General features: G+C 36.4%; 2 protein-coding genes across 6 annotated transcripts; both read left to right on the top strand.

Annotated features, from left to right (window-relative positions):
- Positions 1 to 1,473: 1,473 nt before the first annotated feature.
- LOC132299416 (disease resistance protein RGA2-like) lies at positions 1,474 to 6,125 on the top strand. 5 transcript variants are annotated; one of them, XM_059796006.1, is made up of 4 exons: positions 1,474 to 4,690; positions 4,780 to 4,904; positions 5,334 to 5,453; positions 5,737 to 6,125. In XM_059796006.1, exon 1 carries the CDS (start codon positions 1,536 to 1,538, stop codon positions 2,646 to 2,648), a length of 1,113 nt encoding a protein of 370 aa, XP_059651989.1. In that variant the 5' UTR covers positions 1,474 to 1,535; the 3' UTR covers positions 2,649 to 4,690; positions 4,780 to 4,904; positions 5,334 to 5,453; positions 5,737 to 6,125. The 5 variants fall into 5 exon arrangements, with proteins under 5 accessions (XP_059651989.1, XP_059651985.1, XP_059651986.1 ...); XM_059796002.1 differs by having other exon boundaries at positions 2,644 to 4,690; XM_059796003.1 differs by lacking the exon at positions 4,780 to 4,904 and having other exon boundaries at positions 2,644 to 4,690.
- A 960-nt stretch (positions 6,126 to 7,085) lies between these two features.
- Positions 7,086 to 11,372, top strand: LOC132299415 (protein SENSITIVITY TO RED LIGHT REDUCED 1). Its single transcript, XM_059796001.1, has 2 exons — positions 7,086 to 7,297; positions 10,207 to 11,372. The coding sequence occupies exon 2, from the start codon at positions 10,378 to 10,380 to the stop codon at positions 11,203 to 11,205; it is 828 nt and encodes a 275-aa protein (XP_059651984.1). The 5' UTR covers positions 7,086 to 7,297; positions 10,207 to 10,377; the 3' UTR covers positions 11,206 to 11,372.

The raw sequence follows: 11,372 nt of genomic DNA, 5'->3' as shown, positions 1-11,372 counted from the left end.
GATTTGATCCGTGAACTACGAATTCGATTTTTTTGAATACATCACTAATCCATGGGTGTAGCAATTCGATCCGATCTGTACGAATGAAAAGGATTGAATTAGATTCGCGGATTTATGTATTATTTGCCCACTCCTATAATATGCCATTACAACAAAAATAATTAAATTTCTTCTAGTACATTTCTCTCCAAATATGGATAGAAAATAAAACAAAATAAAAAAGTGAAATTCGTTCTACTAAATTATTTAAATATTTATATATATAAATTTCACGAATCGGATCGGACTTTTAACAGTTCAATTCGTGATTCGATCCGTGAACTATGAATTCGATTTTTTTGAATACATCACTAATCCATGGGTGTAGCAATTCGATCCGATCTGCACGAATGAAAAGGATTGAATTAGATTCGCGGATTTATGTATTATTTGCCCACTCCTATAATATGCCATTACAACAAAAATAATTAAATTTCTTCTAGTACATTTCTCTCCAAATATGGATAGAAAATAAAACAAAATAAAAAAGTGAAATTCGTTCTACTAAATTACTCGAGAAGGTAATGGTCATTCTACTAAATTACTCGAGAAGTTAAGGGTGGAGAAAAGGAGTAATGGGGCAAAAAAAAAATTTCACGACTTAATTGATTTTCCGGCAAGTCCAACTTCAAGAAATTTTTTTTTTTTTTTCCTGGCAATAAAAATAGCCATACAGCAAATGCAACAAAGGCAAGTTATAAAAAAACAAAATAAGAAAAATGAAAACCAAGGTCCAAATTCACTGAAAAAAATAATGGACACCACTATATGAAACAAGCAACAATGAAAGTGACACATAGATCAAGTCTTCTTTAAGGTAACAATTCCGAAATAAGATCCACAAAACGCCTCCGACAAGTAAAAAATCACCCAAACCCAGAACAATTCTTTTAAAAACTAGATGAGAAAGGCAAAGTGGAAGCCGACCGAAAAGTGAATCGGTGGAGGTTTCTAGAGAGAAGGAAAAGGTCAATGGAATTTTTCCACACAGAAGTCACACTTTTTTCTTTTTTTTTTGACAAAAGTGCACTTAATGCACCTACTTGTTCGCACCTACTTGAATGTGACCTTTCATTTTGCAATCAACGAGGGACCAGACTGACTGCGACTCTTCACATAATTCTGTCGGTCCAATTTTTATTTTTCTGAATCATCATATTTCCTTTCCTTTCCATCATACTCATCCAACCGATTCAGACATAATAAGGTTCACAAAAAATTCTATAGATGGAATATACATTCGTTAATTAGTATTCACACATCTTTGTCAAACCTTGTACGAGTATCCAGTACAACCTGAAATGCAAGGGGCTTTGATGACGCATATTTTTCTATGTCTTGCAATTTGCAATCAATGAGGACCCACTTGAGGAGATTTAGACCACCTCCATTATTTGCACAGCTTCTATTGCCTTTACTTCATAATCAATAATAAAACCTCCTCCAACAAACACTTTCACAAGAGTCACAAACAATCTGTATACGATCTGAAGAAAATGGCTGAATCAGTTATTTATTACACTGTCACTGAAATCCTAAAGAAGTTGGGTTCGTTGGTTGTCCAGGAGATCGGGCTTGTATCAGGGGTCGGGAATGAATTTGACAAACTCAAAAACACAGTTTCTACAATCGGAGCTGTACTTGTTCATGCAGAGCAGCAGCGAGCCTCAAATCCTGAGATAGAAGATTGGCTCCAAAAGCTCAACGATGCATTTTATGATGCTGATGACTTGCTCGACGACTTCTCTACTGAACTTCTCCGTCGCCAGGTTATGACTCAGAACAAAAGCCTAAAGCAGGTACGCATTTTCTTCTCAAGCTTAAACCAGCTTGCGTTCAGTATTAAGATGGCTCATGATATTAAGGCCTTCAGGGAGAGACTAGATGCAATTGCAGAAGATAGGAGAAAGTTTCACCTCACGGAACGGACTATAGAAAATACTATAGTTCAGAGGGAGGAGACTCACTCTTTCGTTCAGGCAGAATCTGTTATTGGGAGGGATGGTGATAAAATGGAAGTTAGCCAACTTTTATTGGACGGTAATGTTCAAGAGAATGTGTCCGTTGTTGTAATAGTTGGGATTGGGGGACTAGGAAAGACCACACTTGCACAATTAGTATACAATGACGAGAGTGTTACTAAACATTTTGAGCTTAAGATGTGGGTGTGTGTGTCTGATGACTTCGATGTGAAACTCATTGTTGAAAAGATCATAGAGTCTGCAACATCCAAAAAGCCTGAAAAAGACCTTTCCATGGATAACTTGCAAGAAACCCTTAGGAAAGAAATTCACGGAAAGAAATATTTGCTTGTGTTGGACGATGTGTGGAATGAGGATCGCGAAAGATGGCTAAAACTAAGAGTTTTGTTGCAAGGTGCTTCAAAGGGAAGTAAGATTTTAGTAACAACTCGTAGTGAATTAGTTGCAAATGTTACAAGCGCAAATTCACCATATATCTTAGAAGGCTTGTCTAAGAAGGAGTCATGGTCTTTATTTAAGCAAATGGCATTCAAACATGTGGAGGACTTGGAGAATACATGTCGAGTAACAATTGGGGAGGAAATTGACAAAAGTCTAAGGGAGTTCCCCTTGTCATTAGGGTTATAGGAAGCCTACTATACTCTACGGATACAGATAATGAATGGGTGGCTTTCAAAAATAATGATTTGTCAAAAATAGCTCAAAAAGATGATGTTTTACCGATACTAAAGTTAAGTTATGATCACTTGCCTTCCAATTTGAAAAAATGTTTTGCATTTTGTTCCTTATACGTGAAAGATCAAGAAATTGATAAGCATGAATTAATTCAAATGTGGATTGCAAATGGATTCATTCCGTTACTGCATGAAAATCAACAATTGGAAGATGTAGGTGATTTGTATTTTATGGATTTATTGAGGAGGTCCCTTTTTCAAGATGTACAAAGAGATGAAAGGGGTGATATAAGATGGTGCAAAATGCATGATCTTATCCACGACGTAGCACAATTAGTGACAAGGTTTGAGTACTCAAATTCAGATACAAAAAATGTTACCGAAAGAACTCGCCATGTGTCATTTGCTTATTACATTTCAACCCAATTGGTGAGAGGTAACAAGTTACGAACATTGATTTTGAAGGATCAAAGATTAGAAAAAAAGGATTTCAAAAGGATTGTTTCAACTCATAAATGTTTACGCTTATTGGATTTGCCCAATATGAAGATCAAGACCGTGCCGAATTACATAAGCAAGTTGAAACATTTAAGGTATCTTGATCTTAGCAGCTATCTCATCAAATATCTGCCAAGTTCAATAACCAAGTTGCAAAATTTGCAAACTCTGAAACTCAATAGCTGTCACTGTCTTAAAGAGTTGCCCAGAGATTTTAAGAAATTGGTAAACCTTAATCATGTTGAGCTTGACGAGTGTTTGGACTTGATTGGCATGCCAGTTGGATTGGGACAATTGAGGTCTCTTTTGACATTAACAAGGTTTGTAGCGGATTTAAATAGCAGCGGGTTGAGTGAACTACAAAATCTAAACAATTTACGGGGAAGGTTAAGCATTAAAATGTTTGGTCGTCCTCGTGGGCACTCATGTAGTAATAGCAGGTGGTGGTGTTTAAAGGACGCAACAGCGGCAGAGGGAGTTACAAACTACTTGGAGGCCAAACAATACCTGAAGATGCTGGTGTTACAATTTGATAGGGATGAAGATAATGGGGTTTTGTTGGAATCCCTACGTCCACACCCGAATCTGAAGGAGCTGGGAATAGATAGATATGGGGGAGTGAGTTTCCAGCCAAGTTGGATGATGGTTGACAAAATTGGCTTATTCTCTTCATTTCTCCCAAATCTAGTCAGAATTAATATGTCCAATTGTCACAGCAAACATCTTCCACTATTTGGGCAACTTCCTTCTCTCCAATTTCTTCGTCTTTTGTTTATGAATTCCTTGGAGTACATGGAGGACAAGAGTAGTAGTGAGGATTCTCTGTGCTCTTCATCTTCATCCAGTGGAGGAGGAGCACCAACACCAACATTCTTCCCATCCCTCAAAACACTTGACCTCTGGAAATTGCCTAAATTGAAGGGATGGTGGAGGAGCCAAGCAGAAGAAGAAGCAACAACAACTTTACAGGACCAACAACAACAACATTTGAACAAGCTCCCATCATTTCCTTCTCTTTCCCAATTATCCATCCGATGGTGCCCTAATCTGGCATCAATGCCTATTCTGCAACCATGTCTTGAACAACTAGATCTCCATGAAGTCAGCAAGTAGGTAGTAGAAGAAGAGTTAAAGATGACATTGGTGTCCCCAACCCCACCAACAGATACACTCGCAACCTCTTCCTCATCTTCTTCTTTGCTTTTTCCTCCTCTTTCCAATTTAAAGTCTCTGAATTTATCCATAATTGACGATCTAGTTACTCTCCCAGAGGAGTCGTTTCTAAGCCTCACTTCACTTCAACGGCTGAGCATTGATTCCTGCCCCAAATTGACATCACTGCCCGATGGCATGCATCAGCTCACTGCGTTACAACATCTCACAATTGGATCTGGTTCTGAAGAGTTAATACATAGATGCCAGAAAGAGACTGGGGAAGATTGGCCAAAGATTGCTGACATCCCCCACGTTTCTATATGGTAGTGACATACATACAAGGTAAATCCATCCTTTTTGATAACTCCATATCTTATACTATTGAGATTGGCCTTTTCAATTATCTTATTTTTCCATTTTTACCTTCTCAGGAAATGTTGAATTTTCATTTTGTGCACGCTTGTGTTCCGGGGTAGCTTGATCAGTACGTCATTGGATTAGCTTACAGTCTTCTTCTTCTTCGTCTTCTTCATATTCCTATTATTTAATCTCAAAGGTGAGGTATTTTATTAGATTAGATATGATTTTAATAATTTAACATCCATTTTTCAAAAAATCTCCATCCATCACAGTGGAAAATGAATTATAATTCTCTTAATTGTTGGAAAAAAGTATGCAAAATTTTGGAAGAGAAGAGAAAAGGATTAGTATAATTTACTCTAGGCATGGTATAAATCACTTTCCTTAAAATAAATTTTGCTCAGTATATAGTGGGTGGGTGGGTGAACTTTCGACAAAAAAAAAAAAATACAGTAATATTTTTTGTTTAGATTAAGTTCCTTCTTTAATACTTAGCCACAAGGTTCTACAAATTTACAGGATTAACATTGTGTCTTCTTTATGTGTCTGTGAGTGCTTTTCCTAGTTCATAAACCAGACCTCTAATATAAGTTTTCTTCATGGGGGTGGTAATATGGTCTTTCAGCTCATCAGGCAAAGGCTAGAGAAGTGCATCCGAATCTTGAAATTCTTCCTTCAGCTTCATTGTTAAATTGGTCCTCCTCATCCTCACCTACTCAGAAGCACAAAGCTGATACTCCGCTCAGTTGAGTCTTTCTTCAACTTCATTTTTTAAATTAATGGTGTTATGGTTGGGAGCATCGAATCAACATCTTGACATTGAGGGGAAAACAAAATTTTAATAGTTCGACTTTGAACTAAATTATCTCTAAATTTCAATTCCAATGCGATGATTTTGTTTGAATTAAACTTCTTTCAATTTCAATTTTAAAAGCACCAATTTAATGCTCCTGAACGTAACATGAGACTTTTTTTGTATTTTTCATTTATGAAATTTTTATTAATTCAAGAGTAATTCTTACTTGCAGATATGTCAATGAAGAGCAATGCCTTGACTGTGGTTGTACCCAATGGGGACGAAGCAGCAACATTATGTCTATGTTAATGCTCATTATTGATAAATAACTCCCACTATCTACCTTTCATTTTGAAGGATAGAAAATACCGAAAATACTACTAAGCCACGTGCTTTTGTGGTTTATATATATTTTATATTTGTGTGTTAAATTTGGCATGTTGTAGTAAAACATGTGTATCCAAACTATGTTTTGGTTTTGGGGTGTGGGGTTGTGGATTGATTGGAGGGTTGTGCAAGATTCAATCATGTGTGATAACAATTGAAGTTGAAAACTGATGTATGTTTTAGTTGTTTAATTACTCTATGTATGTATTTTTAATGCTTATGGTGTGTTGATTATTTGGTTTTGAACACTAATTGAATCATCTAGACTTAGCTTGTTTTATGGGGTCCGAAAATGCTTCTTCAATATTGAATGGAGGAGGTAAATTTTAGGGTACCATTTTTCTTCAGATTGGATGAAGCAAATGTGTTTCAAATTTTCAAGCATAATAATCTATGTTTTTAGTCATGTTCGAAACGGATTTTTTATTTTTTTTTTTATTTTTTTTTTTTATTTTTTTTTTTTTTTGCACCACTTAACCCAACTACAACTTTTGTTATTAATAATATTAGCATTTTATTTGATCATTAGTTTGCCACTTAGTAGATTTTGATACCTGAAAAAAAAGACTGAAAATATACTAAACTTATACACAATGAAAATCAAACAATCAATAAAGTAAACACTACAATAATTGTGCAAAAAAAAAAAAAAAAAAAAAAAAAAAAAAAAAAAAAAAAAAACCAAGTAAATTTTGATATGTAGTGTTTAATAAATATTGTTAAATTAATTACACGTTTTGAGTGGATTCTTAATGAAAGATTTTAAATTTATCTACTTTTCACTTTGGAAAGAGAAAATATCATAAGATGACATGGTGTTCATATTTTTTTATGATAAAATTTTAATTGATTAATTATGTTACTGAGGTCTTATATGTGACAAGATTTAGTTAATTAATAATAAATTAGTATTTTAATTTAAAATTAAAAATAACCACTTCATATTTTTGTTTTCTCGGAAGGTTAAATAAATTGTGGAGATGAGAAAAAATTACAAGCCTTCAGCTTCAGCTGAAGCAGAGGCCCAAGGCCGAACAAAACAAATTACTTCTGGCCCAATAAAAGCTAACCCATGGAACCAAACGGACCAGGACAAGTGTCGCCGTTTGGGCCCACAAGCTCGGATTCGATTCTGGTTCGCAGAGAAATCTTAAAAGTCACATGCAGTCACGTGATCCTTATTTTTATCGTTTGCTCCCGACGCATTTGGTCGAGAGGAATAAGGGTGCCGCCGCCGCCGCCGCCGCCGCCGCCGACCGCCACCGGTCCAGCACTCTCCTTCCGCCGTGTCGCCGCCGCATCACTTCTCTTTCATCCATCCGATCATTTTTCACCAGAACGTCTGGTTTAGCTCGGTCACTCTTCCAACTAAGATATGTGTCTCTCGGACAATCGAAAGAATTAGGGTACGTGTTTGGTCATTTCTGTTTCTTGCATTCTTTTATCTTATTTACAATAACTGATATTGAAATTCAGGACCCCAATCCCAGTTCTTCTCTTTGGTAAGAAATTGATTTACGCGCCATTGAGCACAAATCGCGAATGAGACCGTAGATGGGTTCTATAAAATATAGGGTATTTTGGTTGTTTGGCTTAAAATTATTGAACTTTTTTCTTTGTGATTAAGAGTAATAGTGGTTTTTTTTTTTGGAATTCATGAATATGATTAAGTTTTGGAATGGGCGGTTTAAATTCCACCTAATGAAATTCTTTTTCTTCAGTTCCAAACTGGGGGAAAGGAAATGAGTTTGCTTTTGCTTTATTTTCCACCCTTTTCTTGCTGCCTGCGGAAGTCCATTTTGAGTTTTGAGTTCATTTTTTTTTTTTTTTTTTTTTTTTTTTTTTTTTTTAAAGTAAGCGTTTTTGGATCATATTTTAAACTAAAGTTTGCAATTTTAGCTGGTTCTGGTTAAGCTTAGATATTAAAATTCAAACTGAAATGAAATTTGAATTTGAACTCCATTCCTCGGATTTCATTTGGAACTTAGACGTCAAAAACTAGGTATTGGTCCTGGTGCTGTGGAATTCCTTCATCGTTATTGCCCTGGCAATCAAGGCTTGCTATATCCCATATGTTCACCACTATATGTAGTCCTCGAATAAATGAATGAAGTAGTAGGACACGCAGAGCAAGAGCTCTTGAAGTGTTTCTTCACTACCTATTTCTCCATAAAGGATCATCTGCTTTGAGGGCTTTCTATCAGTCAAAAGTCGGTGCCCCCTGGCATCGCATCGTACACTCTTTTGCATTAAGGGAGTGGTTTTCTGCAAAAAGTCAGTCGTGCCCCCCTTTCCGAACTCCACGCTTCTACTACCTCTTAGAGGAATAACTATCAGATTCCACCCCCTTAGTAAAACGTCTTTTGGCTACGGTTCAGGTCAGCAGACAGTGAATGAACTTCATGAATATTGATAGTGGATGGGGCTGCATCCTTTAATCGTGACTTTCACCTCTCTATGAAATCCTCGCTTTCTTTTTCTTGAGAGTATAGTTGAGCAATTTGGCATTCTACCATTGATTCCTGTGGCATTACAGTCTTACGCTTGCTTAGCGCTTTATAACTAGGGCGCTTTAATCTTGCTGTTTCTTCTTGTTTTGAGTCTCCAGTGGTAAGGCAGAGCTTAAGAAAGAGTGAAAGGGTAATCCAGCTTGCCTATGGTCTGGCTTAGGAACTTTACGAAGGATAAAGGGAAATATGATTCATTTACTTGCGAAGGCTTCAAAACTCTATCAAGGATTAGGAGTTTTCTCCGATGCCTAACGAACGAAGAGAATGGGGGCCCCAAGTCTGAATAGAGGTATGGCCCTCACAGAGTCTTTGTTGAATAGCATCATTTCTATACCAACAAAAAAAAAAAAGGTGTTGGGAATCAAATCGACGAACTCGAAGAATGCAGCCAACTCAACTACCCTCTCAAGAAGAAGTGGAGGAAGAAAAATAGAGAGGAAGGGTAAGTCGGCTATAAGATAGCGTAGTGCAATCAAAGCAAGGGGAGGCTCAGTTAAACAAGCACATATAGAGCTAGCGACGAAAGCAAGTATATAAGATATTTATAGTTTTTTTTTTTTTCAATCTCACGAACAAGATCCAAGAATAAAATAAGATTAGTTGATGGAATAAGGGATAGATTTTAGGATCAACTGGTAGCGCGAGGGGAGTTGTTCCTTGAACAGTCCTTTCAAAAAATTCATCTGTCTGATTGATGAGTCATAAGAATACAATTCATGGTTCAGATTCTTAGTAAGAATAAGAAGGAATAATCGAATTGAGTTCCTAGATTTACCTAGGTCAGCTTATGAGCCAATAAAGAAATTTTCTCTTCGAAACCCAGTGGAAGGGGCAGTGCACGAAAATCAAATCATTATGAAATCTGTTTGGAATTACATTCTAGCTATGGTCCTAAGGGGAAGGAAGCACGAAAACCCCTTAAAGACCTATAGGGCTCCACTTGACACCTCGCCTTCATCTATCAAGCCTGCCAGCTTTGAACTAAATATCTTCCAATTCCAATTCTAAGGTGCTGATTTGGTAATTTGAACTAAATTTTTTCCAATTCCAGTTCCAAGTTTCCATTCAGTGCTTCGAAATGCAACATCTTGGTAATTCTATGTTGTAATTTTTTCTTTAAGCAAAGGAAACAAGAACTACTGATAAAAGCATGCTACATTGCTACTGCTTCCCATTTACTACTCTCATGGAAAACAGAATCAAAGTATACTGTTAAGCAACATTTAATTAACATTATGCTTGAGCATTCAAACCATATTATAGAACTAGATGAACGCAAGGTCCAAAGTGTTGGCATGTATCACTTCATCTTAAACCTTGATTTGTTTGGATATGTTTATGCATATCTTTTTCAAGTGCATTTTCAGCTTTTTGGCTTTTTTTTTTTTTCTCTCTCGTAAATATTTGGTTACATAATGGAGGTAGCAGTTTTTTGCGATAATTATTCAATTTGGATGAGGATGGGTAATCAATCACAGGTCTCTAGTGAGACTATATAGGCCTAGCTGACACCTTCAGCTTCTTAGGTTTTTTAATATGTGTAGTTTCCTGTTGCATCATGAGAAGAAGGGGAAGGACCGAAAGAGTTGGGGGGAGTAACTGGAATGTTGGAACCTGACGTATCTATTGTGCTATTCTCGCTCTCTCTCTCTCTCTCTCTCTCTCTCTCTCTCTCTCTCTCTCTATATATATATATATATATATATATATATACACACACTAGATGTGTATGTATGTATAAATATAAATATACATGTATATTGTTTTTTAATGAAGTAATGAAATTACATTGCTGTGAATAACAGGTGGAAAATATCAAGTTTGGATCAGTTTATCGTGCATTTGATGAACAAACGAGCCCTCGTACATCGTTGCTGCATAATTTGGCATAGCATGTTATTGATTTCATATACGCTAATAGTCAAATACACAATTTGTATTAAATTGTAATTGGGGGGCAGAGTTTGCTTGGTGCAATGGCTGCTTCTGCAAAAATTCTCACTCTTGAAAAGCCAAAGTCAACTGGTGACTGGACAATTGTTTTGCCTCGTCGTGGTAGGCAGAGAAGGAATTTCTCCAAAATTAAAAACCTTGAACAACAACAGCCTTGGGTTCCACCCGACGTCATGTCTGATCCTGATAGAGAAGCGAAATTGATGAAGAAGATGCAAAGCTATATGAAAAGAGTGGAGAGCTCTCCGTTTTACTGCACTTTTATAAATCAAATTCAGACTCCTCAAATCTTGGATAGCATTTTTAGGGTTATGGGCTCTGAGCCAAATATGCAAATGGTGATATATGGTATAGGTAGCATTGAATCATATGAACCCCCTCGATTGCAGCTTTGCCTTGCGATCTTGATGAAGAGAAAGTTCCGTTGGGTTGGAGAAATAGAGGTGTTTGATCCAATCATTTCTGTAACAGAATCTAGGGTTTTGAAAGCTCTTGGTTGTTCTGTTCTATCAGTCAATGAACAAGGTCGACGACAAGCTTTAAAACCAATGCTGTTCTACATGCCACACTGTGAGGCGGAGTTGTATGACAATCTGCTACAGGCAAATTGGAGAGTGGATCTATTGAATCATATAGTGCTGTTTGGGAACAGCTTTGAGACATATGAGCAACATGTTTCCATCATAAAAAACTCAACTATTGTTGATTTGAGGAAGCATATATTGGCTGTTAGGAGCTTCACAAAAGAGTTTGGAATAGAGACACCTTCAGATGATTATTTTCGAGCTTTTCACGATTCCAGCTGGCATTTCTTTAATCCTGAGAAAGAGATGCAGTCTATCAAATTATGATGGAGTTTGTTAATCAGCACACTGCATCCATTTTATGATTGAATTTGTTAAGAATTATGATATTATTTTAGGACATTATTCTTATCTGTCCTTTAATTGCTTAAAAACAGTTTGATTTTTTCCCTTTGAACCCAAATTATACGTAATACATGTTCAAATTTGGGTCA

Source organism: Cornus florida, unplaced genomic scaffold, assembly GCF_030987335.1.
Source record: "Cornus florida cultivar Cherokee Brave unplaced genomic scaffold, ASM3098733v1 CherokeeBrave_3.0.0_Hap2_Chr03, whole genome shotgun sequence".
NCBI classification, from domain to species: domain Eukaryota; kingdom Viridiplantae; phylum Streptophyta; class Magnoliopsida; order Cornales; family Cornaceae; genus Cornus; species Cornus florida.
This window is presented reverse-complemented; position numbering and strand designations above follow the sequence as displayed.

Coding starts and splice junctions, on each gene's coding strand:
- LOC132299415 (XM_059796001.1), top strand. CDS start 10,378: ATGGCTGCTTCTGCAAAAATTCTCACTCTTGAAAAGCCAAAGTCAACT.
- LOC132299416 (XM_059796005.1), top strand. CDS start 2,852: ATGTGGATTGCAAATGGATTCATTCCGTTACTGCATGAAAATCAACAA.